This window comes from Melanerpes formicivorus, unplaced genomic scaffold (genome assembly GCF_026170545.1).
Source record: "Melanerpes formicivorus ecotype bairdi unplaced genomic scaffold, bMelFor1.0.p_v2 SCAF_93, whole genome shotgun sequence".
NCBI lineage: Eukaryota > Metazoa > Chordata > Aves > Piciformes > Picidae > Melanerpes > Melanerpes formicivorus.
Genome location: NW_027142445.1, coordinates 158,068 through 173,043, shown reverse-complemented (window position 1 = coordinate 173,043; position 14,976 = coordinate 158,068). Strand labels below are relative to the sequence as shown.

At 55.3% G+C, this 14,976-nt stretch overlaps 1 protein-coding gene across 1 annotated transcript in view; it reads right to left on the bottom strand.

Moving 5' to 3' along the window:
* The window catches only part of RSRC1 (arginine and serine rich coiled-coil 1), a 170,600-nt gene that overhangs the window by 20,039 nt on the left and 135,585 nt on the right, over nt 1-14,976 (bottom strand). Inside the window, exon 7 of the mRNA XM_068165813.1 lies at nt 10,353-10,421. Within this exon, the coding sequence (XP_068021914.1) occupies nt 10,353-10,421 (69 nt within the window). The remainder of the gene's footprint in view (nt 1-10,352; nt 10,422-14,976) is intronic.

Here is a 14,976-nt window from a genome sequence, read left to right as displayed (position 1 = left end):
GGAGGGAGGTTGCTGAGCCCCAGCAGAGCTCAGTACACAGGAGGCAGGCTGCTGAGCCCCAGCAGAGCTCAGGACACAGGAGGGAGGCTGCTGAGCCCCAGCAGAGCTCAGGACACAGGAGGGAGGCTGCTGAGCCCCAGCAGAGCTCAGGACACAGGAGGGAGGCTGCTGAGCCCCAGCAGAGCTGCCTCCCTTCCATGCCTCCCTGCTTCCCAGCCCCTGGCCCCTCCTGCCCACGTGGCTTTGCTATTTCCAAGCCTATTCACAAGGATATTTTTCCAAGCATGTGCCACATGCCTTGTTCATATAAATGGAACAAATTAAACTGTCTCCACACATATCCCAGCACATTTGTAGCCCTGATTCCCCTGCCCCCCCCTTCCCCTCCCAGCACACGTGGCCACGGCACCGTTTGATCCGCCTGCAGAGCCTGACCTCAGGATATTAGATTCTGCCACATCGCTTCTCTTGTACTGAAGGGAGGGGAAACACTTCATCACCCCCTGCCTTTACAGGCAACCAAACACCACCACCCCCCCCAGAATCAACTTGAAATCTGCCCTGCTGAAAAATCCCTGAGGCAGTAATTGCTTGGCTTATCAGGGCATGGAGGGACGGCAGCCCAGCCCGCCGGCGGGGCTGGGGTGCCAGGGGAGGGCTCTCAGCATCACTGAGCCCCAAAAGGGAGAGGTCTCCCAGTGATAATTAAATCTCCTCATGCTGATTTGCTGCCAACTCCATTTCCCCAGAGCACATTAAAAAATAACAGCCACACAGCCCAAACCTGCTTGCACTGCTAACTGCCTGGGCAGAGCCAGTCCCTCCCACCCCCAGGCCAACAGGCAGCAGCGGCACAGCCTGGGGACAAAGCCACCTCCACAGTGCCACCTCCACAGTGCCACCTCCACTGACCCCACTGGCTGGCTTCCAGAGGGCACACTGGGGGTAGCCACCTGGAAAAGTTCTCTTCCTTGTTCTCTGGTGGGCACCTTTCACAGATTCATGGAATGGGTTGGGTTGGAAGGGACCTCAGTGATCATCCAGCTCCAACCCCCTGCCATGGGCAGGGAAACCTCCCACCAGCACTGGTTGTAGTCAGGAGGTGTTGGGTGACAGCTTGGACTCGATGATCTTTGAGGTCTCTTCCAACCTTATTGATTCTATGATTCTATGCTCAAGGCCTCATCCAGCCTAGTCTTGAACACCTCCAGGCAGGAGGCAGCCACAGCCTCCCTGGGCAGCCTGTGCCAGAGTCTCCCCAGCCCCACTCTCAACAATTTCTTCCTCATCTCCATCTCAATCTGCTCTCCTCAAGCTTAAATCCATCCTCCCCCCTCATCCTATCACTATAAGCCCTTGTAAAAAGTCCCTCCTCAGCCCAGGTCCTGGAAGGCTGCTCTGAGGTCTCCCTGGAGCCTTCTCTTCTCCAGGCTGAAGAGCCCCAACCCTCACAGACTTCTTTGTGTCCATCTCCATCATACTGCCCAGCTGGCCACCAGCATCCCCAGTGACAGGACAGGAGGCAATGGGCACAAACTTGACCACAGGAAGCTCCATCTCAACAGGAGGAGGAACTTCTTTACTCTGAAGGTGACTGAGCCCTGGAGCAGGCTGCCCAAAGTGGTGGTCCCCTGGGACTCAGCTCTGGGGAGGCCATACCTTGAGTGCTGTGTCCAGGTTTGGGCAGCTCAACACAAGAGAGCTGTGGAGGTGCTGGAGCCAGGGCAGAGCAGGACAAGGAAGCTGGGAAGGGCCTGGAGAAGAAATCTGATGGAGAGAGACTGAAGGAGCTGGGGATGGTTAGTGTGAGACAGAGGAGGCTGAGGGGAGACCTCCTGGCTGGCTACAGCTCCCTGCAAGGAGGTTGTGGAGAGGCTGCTGCTGGTCTCTGCTCACAGGTCATTAGTGACAGAGCAAGAAGGGATGGCCTCAAGCTGCCCCTGGGGAGGCTCAGACTGGACAGTAGGAAAATATTTCTCCCATCCAGAATGGTCAGAGATTGGCAGAGGCTGCCCAGGGAGGTGGTGGATTCCCCAGGGCTGGCTGTGTTTGGAGGTGGTTTGGCTGTGGTGCTTGGGGCTGTGGTTTAGGGCTGAGCCTTGCAGAGCAGGGCTCTGGGTTGGACTTGGTGCTCCTGAGGGTCTGTGCCAAGCTGAGTGATTCTCTGATTCCAGCTGAATTTTGCTTGCCAAACCTGCAGTGAAAGCCAACTTTGGCAGCAAAATGTCCACCACACCCCTCAGATGCTGATGCCACTTTTTCAGGTGACTGAAAAGAAGCAAACAAACAAACAAACCACCAAAGCCCAACCCCAAAAGCATGGCAGAGAGAAGCCTGCAAGGCAAGTTTGGAGATGACAGCAAGCTGGGAGTAGATGTTGGTCAGTTAGAGGACAGAAGGGATCTGCAGAGGGACCTCAACCGACTGGACAGATAGGCAGAGGCCAACAGGATGGCATTCAACAAGTCCAAGTGCCAGGGGCTGCACTTTGGCCACAGCAACCCCAGGCAGAGCTACAGGCTGGGGTCAGAGTGGCTGAGAGCTGCCAAACAGAGAGGGACCTGGGGATGCTGATTGACAGCTGCATGAACATGGGGCAGCAGTGTGCCCAGGTGGCCAAGAAGGCCAAGGGCATCCTGGCCTGCATCAGGAAGAGTGTGGCCAGCAGGAGCAGGGAGGTCATTGTGCCCCTGTACACTGCATTGCTTAGGCCACACCTTGAGTCCTGTGTCCAGTTCTGGGCCCCTCAGTTTAGGAAGGACATTGAGAGACTTGAAGGTGTCCAGAGAAGGGCAACAAGGCTGGGGAGAGGCCTTGAGCACAGCCCTGTGAGGAGAGGCTGAGGGAGCTGGGGTTGCTTAGCCTGGAGAAGAGGAGGCTCAGGGGAGACTTCATTGCTCTCTACAACTACCTGAAAGGAGGTTGTAGCCAGGAAGGGGTTGGTCTCTTCTCCCAGGCACCCAGCACCAGAACAAGAGAACACAGTCTCAAGCTGTGCCAGGGGAAGTTTAGACTCGAGGTGAGGAGGAAGTTCTACACCGAGAGAGTCATTGGAATGTGCTGCCCAGGAAGGTGGTGGAGTCCCCATCCCTGGAGGTGTTCAAGAGGGGACTGGATGTGGCACTTGGTGCCATGGTCTAGTCATGAGGTCTGTGGTGACAGGTTGGACTCGATGATCCTTGAGGTCTCTTCCAACCTTGGTGATACTGTGAGACTGTGACAAATACTCCTGTGAACAGAGTGAGTTTGCTCTTCCTAATCCTCATTTCAGGCAGCAAATTAGCATAGCTCCAATGGAAGGGCAAATGTGATCAAACTTAAAACATTCAAATGAGATGGAGGGAGGCCTTTTTCTTGATTGCTTTGCCTTTTTTTATCACTTAAAAATATATCTCACTTAAAAAATACACAAAAGAATGAGAAAGCCAAAGCCAAAGCCATTCCTTTTTGCTGTGTGTCCTTCAGCTGGCTGCAGGGACTCTGGCAATTAAAACACTTAAACCAGCACAGGCCCCTCCAGTCTCCACCCTGAGCTCAGGTCAGCTGTCTGTAGCTTCTAATTTGTCCTTGATTTGTATTCATGGCAGCAAAACCTCTCTCTGCATATGGAAGAGGCAGGCAGGGGAGGGGCAGAGCTGGGCTGGCAGGTCAGGCAGTTGGATTTCTGAGCAGCTGACATCTGACGTCCAAAGGCTCAGCCCACACCTCCCTGGGCAGGGAAACTGCAATCAAAGGAACCTTCACAGAGCCCCAGAACTGCCAGGCTTGGAAGGGACCTCCAGGCTCAACCAGTCCCAGCCCCCTGCCATGGGCAGGGACACCTCACACCACAGCAGGTTGCTCACAGCCACATCCAGCCTGGCTGCAAACACCTCCAGGCAGGAGGCTTCCACCACCTCCCTGGGCAACCTGTGCCAGGCTCTCACCACCCTCATGGCCAACAACTTCTTCCTCACATCCAATCTCAATCTCCCCACTTCTAGTTGTGCTCCATCCCCCCCAGTCCTATCCCTCCCTGACACCCTCAGAAGTCCCTCCCCAGCTTTCTTGGAGCCCCCTGCAGATCCTGGAAGGCTACAATAAGGTCTCCTGGGAGCCTTCTCCTCTCCAGACTGCACAACCCCAACCCTCTCAGCCTGTCCCCATAGCAGAGGTGTCGAGACACCCTGGCCACCAGGCTTGGGGTGGGGAGGGGGAAGATTCACCTTGTAAGGAGCTGAGGAACCCTTCTTTGTCCCACTTGGGTTTGATTATGGCAGGAGGGAAGAGCAACATCTGAGCCAGGGTCACCATGGAGCAACCAACACAGAAATGAGATTGCGGACTGGCCCAGGCTGCCCAGGGAGGTGGTGGAGTCCCCATCCATGGAGGTGCTCAAGAAACCTGTGGCCATGGCACTTGGGGCCATGGGTTGGTGGCCATGGTGGTGCTGGGTTGATGGTTGGGCTCAAAATCTTCAAGGACAATTCCAGGCCAAGCAAGTCTGTGATTCTTTTCACTCTCCACATCCAGGCACTGAACCCAGAGATGGTTTAGGCAAAAGCTCTTACAGAATGGTTTGGGTTGGAAAAGCCCTGCAAGACCTTTGAGTCCAAGCAGCCTCTAACCCTCCCAAGGCTGGGGCCAACCCATGGCCCTCAGCACTACAGCTCTGTGTCTTTTAAACCCCTTCAGGGATGGGGATTCAGCCACCTCCCTGGGCAGCCTGTGCCAGGCTTGGAGAACCTTTGCAATCAAGAAGCTCCTTCTAAAGTACAACCTAAACCTCCCCTTGGGGCCAGTTCCTCTCATCCTATCTCTTGTTTCTTGGGAGCAGAGCCCAAGCCCCACCTCCCTGCAGCCTCCTCCCAGGGAGCTGCAGAGAGCAATGAGGTCTCCCTCAGCCTCCTCTTGGCCACACTCAACACCCCCAGCCCCCTCAGGTGCTCCTCTCCAGCCCTGTTCCCCAGCCCCTTCCCTAGCTTGGTTGCCCTTCTCTGGCCCTGCTCCAATGTCCTTCCTGGAGTAAGTGCCCCAAGACTGAACCCAGTGAGGTTCCTCAGGCAGCCTCTGCCACAGCAGGGCCACTTTGCCAACTGGCCATTCCTTCCAGGACTTGCACAATCTCCTCAGCACCATTCCCACCAGACAGGCTTGGGGCAGCCGGCTGGCAACCACTCTGAGCAGGTATCAAAGACTTCAGATCAACCAAAATTGGTATTTCACCTTCCCCTCCCCCCCTCATTTAGGCAGTGGACACTAATCCATTGAGAACTGAATGATCACAATGAGCTGAAGCTGTTCTGTGCAGAACCAAAAGCAGCAACCAAAGCCTAAATCAATGGAAAGGAGGTGAAAGAGTCCTGGCACTTTCTGCCCAAAGCCTAGGAACCAAGAGGAGAAAATGGAGGAGCATCTCTGTCCACCTGAGTCCAAGCTCCAAGCAGCTGGGAATCAGACAGCAGCAAATCAAAGAGGGTTCAGAACTGGCCACAGAAGCCAGATGGAGAACTGAGAACTAAGAGGAACTGGGAAAAGCTCATTTTTGCCCAGCAGAGGATGTCAGAAAGTAGCCAGCAGCTGGAAGCTGTGTGGTGGAGGTGGGAAAGAGAACCTGCTCTGGCAGACCCACCGTGGTCTGGGTTGGGAGGGACCTTAAAGATCAGCCAGTTCCAATCTCCCTGCCATGGGAGCCTGCTGCCCCAGGCTGCTCAAGGCCTCATCCAACCTGGCTTTGAACACTTCCAGCCTGGGACCCTTCACAGCTTCTCAGAGCAACCTGTCCCAGTGGCTCAGCACTCTCCTGGGGAAGGATTTCCTCCTCATGTCCAATCTCAATCTGGCTCCTTCCAGTTTGAAGCCACCAGCCCTCATCCTGTCCCTCCATGCCTTGGTCCAAAGTCCCTCTCCAATTCTCCCCTTCAAATCCTGCAAGGTTGCTCTGAGGTCTCCCTGGAGCCTTCTCTTCCTCAGGCTGAACAATTCCAACCCTCTCAGAGCAGAGGGCTGCCAGCCCTGCCAGCATTGCTGTGATCTGCTCTTGGCCTGCTCTGACAATTGACAGAATCACAGAATCAGCCTGGGTGGAAGAGACCTCCAAGATCATCCAGTCCAACCTATCACCCAACACCATCCAATCAACCATGGCACTGAGTGCCTCATCCAGGCTTTGCTTGATGATCTCCAGGGATGGTGACAGTATCACAGTCTCACAGTATAACCAAGGTTGGAAGAGACCTCGAGGATCATCGAGTCCAACCTGTCACCACAGACCTCATGACCAGACCATGGCACCAAGTGCCACATCCAATCCCCTCTTGAACACCTCCAGGGATGGGGACTCCACCACCTCCCTGGGCAGCACATTCCAATGACCAATGACTCTCTCAGTGAAGAACTTTCTCCTCACCTCGAATCTAAACATCCCCTGGCACAGCTTGAGACTGTGTCCCCTTGTTCTGGTGCTGCTTGCCTGGGAGAAGAGACCAACCCCCTCCTGGCTACAATCACCCTTCAGGTAGTTGTAGAGGGCAATGAGGTCACCCCTGAGCCTCCTCTTCTCCAGGCTAAGCAACCCCAGCTCCCTCAGCCTCTCCTCACAGGGCTGTGCTCAAGGCCTCTCCCCAGCCTTGTTGCCCTTCTCTGGACACATTCAAGTCTCTCAATGTCCTTCCTAAACTGAGGGGCCCAGAACTGGACACAGGACTCAAGGTGTGGCCTAACCAATGCAGAGTACAGGGGCACAATGACTTCCCTGCTCCTGCTGGCCACACTCTTCCTGATGCAGGCCAGGATGCCCTTGGCCCTCTTGGCTGCCTGGGCACACTGCTGGCTCATGTTCAGGCAGCTGTCAATCAGCACCCCCAGGTCCCTCTCTGTTTGGCAGCTCTCTGCCACTCTGACCCCAGCCTGTAGCTCTGCCTGGGGTTGCTGTGGCCAAAGTGCAGCCCCTGGCACTTGGACTTGTTGAATGCCATCCTGTTGGCCTCTGCCCATCTCTCCAGCCGGTCGAGGTCCCTCTGCAGAGCCCTTCTGTCCTCTAACTGACCAACATCTGCTCCCAGCTTGCTGTCATCTGCAAATGTGCTGATGCCTGACTCAATCCCCTCCTCCAGATCATCAATGAAGATGTTAAAGAGGATGGGGCCCAGCACTGATCCCTGGGTGACTCCACCACCTCCCCGGGCAGCCCAGGTCCTCCTTGCGCTGAGGACTCCAGAGCTGGCCCCAGCACTGCAGCTGATGGTCTCAGCAGAGCAGAGTAGAGAGTAAGATGATGAAGACAAGAGGGAGAAAGGTCCTGCTGGGAAGCCCAGGTGGGATCCCAACCCCCCAGAGAAGTGAAGCTTCCCGTTGCACAGTGCCTGATGGCCGTGGTGTGCTCCAGCCCTCGACCCAAAGCTGAGCAGCTCCCTCCTTCTGCAGTGCCAAGAAACCATTTTGCTCTTTGATTGGTGGCTGAGTCTGCAGACAAACTGATGACTTTTTCTTCCACAAGCTGCTCCTCAGGAGACATTTTCTATTCACTTCAGAACAGCCCAGGGTCCTCACAACCCTTTCAAAGTGCACCACGGGACACTTTTTATGGTGCTTATTAATCAATTGAAAAGAAGTTTGCCCCCTGCTTTTTGCTGTTAAGTTGCCATTGTTCCCAAGTCACCAACCAGCCCCTTCTGGTGTCTTCTTTCCCCCCCTCCCCTTCCCCTTTCCATGCTCTCCCCTTTCCCATCACTGGAGGCCAAGCAATTGTTAGCAGATGAGGCCTCACAATGGGATGGGATGGGATGGAAACAGCAACAGATGGATTGTGCCAAACATAAGCTGCCAATTTCTGCTGGGGCAGATCCAGCTCCTCACCACCACCAGCCCCCAGGACCACCTCCCCCAGCCCCCAGCTGTGAGCCTGGCTCTGCCATTCCAGCAGTCTGAGCTTGCAGCCCAGAAGGCCAAGGGCAGCCTGGGCTGCATCCAAAGCAGTGTGGCCAGAGTGGCACCTGGGGGTGCTGGTGGGGGAGAAGCTGGGCAGAAGCCAGCAATGGGCACTGGCAGCACAGAAGGCCAAGGGCAGCCTGGGCTGTGCTGCCAGTGCCCATGGGCAGAGCAGGAGAGAGGGGATCCTACCCCTCTGCTCTGCTCTGGGGAGACCTCACCTGCAGGGCTGGGGCCAGCTGTGGAGCCCTCAACACAGGAAGGACCTGGAACTGATGGAGCAGGTCCAGAGGAGGCCACAAAGATGATCAGGGGGTTGGAGCTCTGCTCTGCTACAAGGACAGGCTGAGGGAGCTGGAGCTGTGCAGCCTGGAGAAGAGAAGGCTCCAGGGAGACCTCAGAGCAGCTTCCAGCACCTGAAGGGCTGCAAGAAGGCTGCAGAGGAGGGACTGCTCCCAAAGGGCTGCAGGGACAGGCCCAGGGGCAGTGGTTAGAAATGAGAGCAGAACAGATTGAGATTGGATGTGAGGAACAAGTTCTGCACCAGGAGGCTGCTGGAACACTGCAGCAGGTTGCCCAGGGAGGTGCCAGTTGAGGCCCCAGCCCTGGAGATGTTCAAGGTGAGGCTGGACAGGGCTGTGAGCAACCTGCTCCAGTGCAGGATGTCCCTGCTGGGTGCAGGGGTTGGGCTGGGTGAGCTCTGGAGGTCCCTTCCAGCCCAACCCATGCTGTGATTCTATGATCCTGACAGCAGATCTCCCATCTTGCTTTGAAACCAGCTCCAAACTGTGAGATCATCATGAAGGCATCACACACACACCCCCACACACCTTGCCCAAGCAGGACTAGCTTTGAGCATGAATTAATTCCCCTCAGCACACCATGGTCTCAAAGCAAACCACACTAAATGATTATCACAGAGTCACAGAATGCTCTGGGTTGGAAGGGACCTTTAAAGGTCACCCAGCCCAAGCTGACAACATTCTGATCTGTAATGAAATTCATTCCAGCCCCAGGTTCAAAAGGGGAACTCTGGAGTTATTTCTTTTCAGCCACAAATTCCCTTTGTGGAGACATTCAGGAGGTACTTCCCAGCACCTGGAAAGCTGTTTTCAGTGTCCCTCACTGGGAGATCTTATTCCAGTAACTCACCAGTTCCAAACCTGCCTGGCAAGCAGCCAGAGCTGAGGGCTTGGAAGAGCTTCCAAGGCAGAAAACCCCACCTGAGGTGTTTCACAGGCAAACCTCTGGTGGTTCACACAGTAGAGTTCCCAGTTCCAAAGAGACTCCAGCACACAGGCTCAGAGCTGAGTAGGAGCATCTGGAGCCTGGGAAGGATGCTTGGCTGGAAGAGACCTCTCAGATCATCAAGTCCAACCCTCAACCTTGAACTCAGCAGAGCTCATCACTTCAGTTTGAGAGACCTAAACCACAAGCCCTAGGCACCTACTGGAGGACCATCCTCACCACCCTTGCATCCAGCAGGGTTACAGAACCAGAGGAGTGTTTGGTTGGAAAAGACCTCTAAGATCTGGGTCACAGAGCCCTGGAGCAGGCTGCCCAGAGAGGCTGTGAAGTCTCCTTCTCTGGAGTCTTTCAAGCCCCATCTGGATGTGTTCCTGTGTGAGCTGTGCTGGAGTCTATGGCCCAGCTCTGGCAGGGGGGTTGGACTGGCTGAGCTTCAAAGGTCCCTTCCAGCCCCCAACATCCTGTGTGTGATCCTGTGCTCATCAAGTCCAATCACCACCCTAAGACCACCATGGTCACTAAACCATGTCCCTGAAACCATGCCAGAGCCTTAGGTGATGGACTTCTCCTAGCTAATCACTCCTCTCTCCCACCTCCCCTCGCTCCCAGAAGGACACTGAGGGGCTGGAGCAAGTCAACCAAGCTGGGGAAGGGTCAGGAGAACAGGAGTGGGGAGGAGCAGCCAAGGGACCTGGGGGTGTTCAGCCTGGAGAAAAAGAGGAGGCTGAGAGGAGACCTTCTGGGTCTCTACAGCTCCCTGAGAGGAGGCTGGAGTCAGGTGGGGGTTGGTCTCTTCTCCCAAGGAACAAGTCATAGGACAAGAGGAAATGACCTCAAGTTGCCCCAGGAGAGGTTTAGGCTGGACATGAGGAACAATTTGTTGATGGAAGGAGCTGTCAAGTCCTGGCCCAGGTTGCCCAGGGCATTACTGCCTCATGGTGACATTGTTGCCCACCAGCACTCCCAGGTCCTTTTCCCCAGAGCTGCTCTCCACCAGATCAGCCCCCAGGCTGTAGTGACCCATGAGGCTGCTCTTCCCCAGCTCCAGAAAGCTGTGGTGTGCCAGAGGAGCAGCAGAGAGGGCAGCCCAGCTTCAGAACAGGAAATCCCTGAGCCCCACTGCAGCTTGGTCCCTTCAGCATGCTCACTTCTGGCTGAGTGGCTTTCAGTTTGTGAGGGACTGCAAACTGCATTACCTTCTTCCTTCCTCTTCTTGGCTTCTTCTTCACTTCTCTCTTTAGCCTTCAATGCTTCATCAGCTTTAGCTGAAAAGGAAACACAACAAACAGATGTCAGAACCACTTCAGCTCTCTCTGCTTTGCTTTGCAGCTCCTTCACATTCCCTGGGGTCAAAGCCCAAGTTCAGCAGCCCCCCCGAGGGAGCTGAAGGGTATCAAAGAGGACAACTTGGTTCTTACTGAAGATATCAGCACAGGGAAGGCAACAGGAGTGGTAGTGTGGAGGGCAATGCTGGCACCTTGCACTCATTCAACACAGATCATGGAACCACAGAGCTGTGTGGGTTGGAAAACAGCTTTGAGGCTTCCAACCATTCAGCCAACACTGCCACTGCTCCCCCATGGCCCTCAGCACCACATCTACAATCTCTGCTCTTTAGTTTTTTACTGTTGTTGTTAGGAAAAACATATTCAAGCTGAGCTCCTTCCACACACATCTCCCCACCATGCTTGCCCCAGCCCAAGCTACAGACACAGGCCAGCTGAAGAAAAGATCTGCTGCCAGAGTCAGCAGCTCCTAGGACCTCTCCTGAGGCTAACCCAGAAAGAAGGCCTCATGCTCAGGGGAGCAGAGCTGCAGAGTGCATTTAGAATAGGAATCAAAGACCTGGTTCTGGGCTCTCCAGTTCAAGAGAGACAGAGAACTGCTGGAGAGAGTCCAGGGGAGGCTGCAGAGCTGCTGAGGGGCCTGGAGCAGCTCTGTGAGCAGCAAAGGCTGAGAGCCCTGGGGCTGAGAGCCTGCAGAAGAGCAGCCCCAGAGGGGAGCTGAGCAATGCTCAGCAAGGGCTAAAGGCTGGGGGGCAAGAGACTGGGGCCAGGCTCTGCTCAGTGGTGCCCAGGGACAGGCTAAAGGGCACAAAGTGGCAGCCAGGAGGTTGCACCTGAGCAGGAGGAGAAAGTTGTTTGGTGTGAGGCTGCTGGAGGCCTGGAGCAGGCTGCCCAGAGAGGTTGTGGAGTCTCCTGGTGTGGAGAGCTTCCAACCCGCCCTGGGCACTGTGCTGCTGGGCAAGCTGCTGTGGGTGCCCTGCTGGAGCAGGGGCTTGGGCTGGGGGAGCTCCAGAGATCCCTCCCAACCCCCCTCCATGCTGGGACTCCAGGATTACTTGGGATTCCATGAGGCAGCAGGCAGCTCTCCCAGCAGATCCCAGCAGCACTCCTTTATTCCTGGTACCAGAGCATTCCTGAAAAAGACTTTTTTCCCCCTAGAAACCTCTTGCCTTATTACTTAATTATCTACTGGTTGCTCAACTGCAGGGGTTTACCCCACACTTTGCTGGAGATGTTGGAGGAGATTAAAAATACACAGCACAGTAACAAGGGACTATCAATACACTCTGTAAATTAATTAAATTTCTGTTCTAGCACATCATTTATTCCACAGCATTAATGTCTCAGAGGGGCCATTCTCCTTTATTGCCATCTCCCTGCCTGATGAGTGAACTCAGTGAGAAGCAGCCTCTAATAGCATCACACTTGATGAAAGATTGGGTTTGAGAAAGCAGCACCACGTGGAAAAGGAGGAGAACCCAAAAGAAAGAGACCTGAGAAGTTAAAGCAAGGCCTTGCAGGGAGCAGCACTGCTGCAAACTGGGGCACAGGCAGCAGCCCCTGCTCAGGTTTGCAGGCCCTTAGCTCTACCATCACCTGAATGAGGAAATCCCTGAATCCCAGCAGGGCAGGGGCTGGAAGGGAGCTCTGGAGCTCCCCCAGCCCAAGCCCCTGCTCCAGCAGGGCACCCACAGCACCTTGCCCAGCAGCACAGTGCCCAGGGGGGGTTGGAAGCTCTCCACACCAGGAGACTCCACAACCTCTCTGGGCAGCCTGCTCCAGGCCTCCAGCACCCTCACACCAAACAACTTTCTCCTCCTGCTCACATGGAACCTCCTGGCTGCCACTTTGTGCCCCTTGGCCTGTCCCTGGGCACCACTGAGCAGAGCCTGGCCCCAGCCCCTTGCCCCCCAGCCTTTAGCTCCCCTCTGGGGCTGCTCTGCTGCAGGCTCTCAGCCCCAGGGCTCTCAGCCTTTGCTGCTCACAGAGCTGCTCCAGGCCCCTCTGCAGCTTTGCAGCCTCCCCTGGACTCTCTCCAGCAGTTCTCTGTCTCTCTTGAGCTGGGCAGCCCAGAACTGGCCCCAGGACTGCAGCTGTGGCCTCCCCAGGGCAGAGTAGAGGGGGAGGAGAGCCTCCCTTGCCCTGCTGGCCACCCTCTTCTCCATGCACCCCACTGGCCATACTGAACCCAGTCCTGACCTGTGGGGAACACCTCTAGCTCCAGGCCCTGCACCACTGACCACAACCCCCTGAGCTGTGTCCTCCTCACTGTTCACTCATTTCACCCACAGTTCCTGAGCTCACTAATGAGGATGTTATTGGAGTCAGTGTCAAAAAAAGATTCAAGCTCAGATGGGGAGGGCTGTGGAAGGGCTCTCCAACCCTGGGGGCTTTCTGAAGCCAGTAGCTACCTCTCCTGAAAGTACACAACTTAAACAGAGATGTTAGCCAGCAACAGAAGGGATGACACTGACACAGAACTGCTGGAGCAGGTCCAGAGGAGGCCACCAAGATGATCAGAGGCTGGAGAAGCTCCTCTGTGGGGCCAGGCTGGGAGAGCTGGGGCTGTTCAGCCTGCAGAAGAGAAGGCTCCAGGGAGACCTCAGAGCAGCTTCCAGGAGCTGAAGGGCTCCAGGAGAGCTGGGGAGGGACTCTGGACAAGGGCTGGGAGTGCCAGGATGAGGGACAATGGCTTTGAGTTGGGAGAGAAGAGAGACTGAGACTGGAGATGAGGAAGAAATTGTTGGCAGTGAGGGTGGGGAGAGCCTGGCACAGGCTGCCCAGGGAGGCTGTGGCTGCCTCCTGCCTGGAGGTGTTGAGGGCCAGGCTGGCTGAGGCCCTGAGCAGCCTGTGCTGGTGGGAGGTGTCCCTACCCCATGGCAGGGATTTGGAGCTGGATGAGCTTTGCAGTCCCTTCCAGCCCAGCCCATTGTGTGACCCCCTGCTCTGTTTCCATGCCCATTTTCCCCACGCCTCTTTCGACCACATTTAAGGGCCATGAAACATTAGCACTTCCCTGCCAGCCACCATCATTACACAGATCTGTTAAATGAGATAATAAAAACAAACTGCCACTAACTCTAAAGACTTTTTACTTCATTTGCACTTTATTCTCCCTGGTAAAAGGAGAGGGATAATAGAAATCCCATTTAAATTCAATTTGGGTTGGCTGGGTAATTGTAGATCTACCCCTTGAGTCATGTAAAACGCTGGGCTGATGTTCCTCTCAAATTATCCTGCTCAGGCTCACATGCTGCTCCTTACAACTGTCTTCAATATGTATTAGCAGAGCTCATTAGGCTGCAATTTAATAATGCAAACATCAGGTGGATTTCATGAGCCTCCATTATCAGCAGAAGATGGATTGCTTCGATAGCTCTTGGGCCAACTGGGCACGATTGAGATTCAATAAACTACCCACGCCGAAACGTGATTTATCTCTCCCCCTCTGCTGCTGCTTCCTCCTCATCCACTTGGTGCTGCACAGGAACAGGGTCACACAATCACAGACTCGCCATTGTTTGCCCCTTTCAGATCATGGGGTCCGACCAGCCTCTCCCTCTGCCGAGGCTGGGGCTAAAGCCTGGCCCTCAGCACCTCTGCAGCTTTGAAACACCTTCAGGGATGGGGATTTGGACACCCAGCCTGGGCAGCCTGGGCCAGGCAAGCAGCTTCTTTCAAGAACAGTGTGGCCAGCAGGGGCAGGGAGGTCATTCTGCCCTTGTACACTGCAATGGTTAGGCCACATCTTGAGTCCTGTGTCCAGTTCTGGGCCACTCAGCTTAGGAAAGAGGTTGATTTGCTGGATGGTGTCCAGAGAAGGGCAACGAAGCTGGGGAGGGGTTTGGAACACAGCCCTGTGAGGAGAGGCTGAGGGAGCTGGGGTTGCTTAGCCTGGAGAAGAGGAGACTCAGGGGAGACCTTCTTGCTCTCTACAACTCCCTGAAGGGAGGTTGTAGCCAGGTGGGGGTTGGTCTCTTCTCCAGCCAGCACCAGAACAAGAGGACACAGTCTCAAGCTGTGCCAGGGGAGGTTTAGGTTGGATGTTAGGAAGAAGTTCTACACAGAGAGAGTGATTGCCCATTGGAATGGGCTGCCTGGGGAGGTGGTGGAGGTTGGACTGGATGATCAACCTGATCTCCTTCTACGATCAGGTGATCTGCCTGGTGGATGTGGGGCAGGCTGTGGATGTGGTCTACCTGGACCTCAGCAAGGCCTTTGACACCATCCCCCACAGCAAACTCCTGGCCAAGCTGTCAGCCCCTGGCTTGGATGGGAGCACACTGCAATGGGTTAGGAACTGGCTGGAGGGCCAAGCCCAGAGAGTGGTGGTGAATGGTGCCACAACCAGCTGGCAGCCAGGCGCCAGTGGTGTGCCCCAGGGATCAGTGCTGGGCCCCATCCTCTTTAACATCTTCATTGATGATCTGGATAAGGGCATTGAGTCCTTCAGCAGTAAATTTGCTGATGACACCAAGCTGGGGGCAGGAGTTGATCTGCTGGAGGACAGAGAGGCTCTGCAGAGGCACCTCGA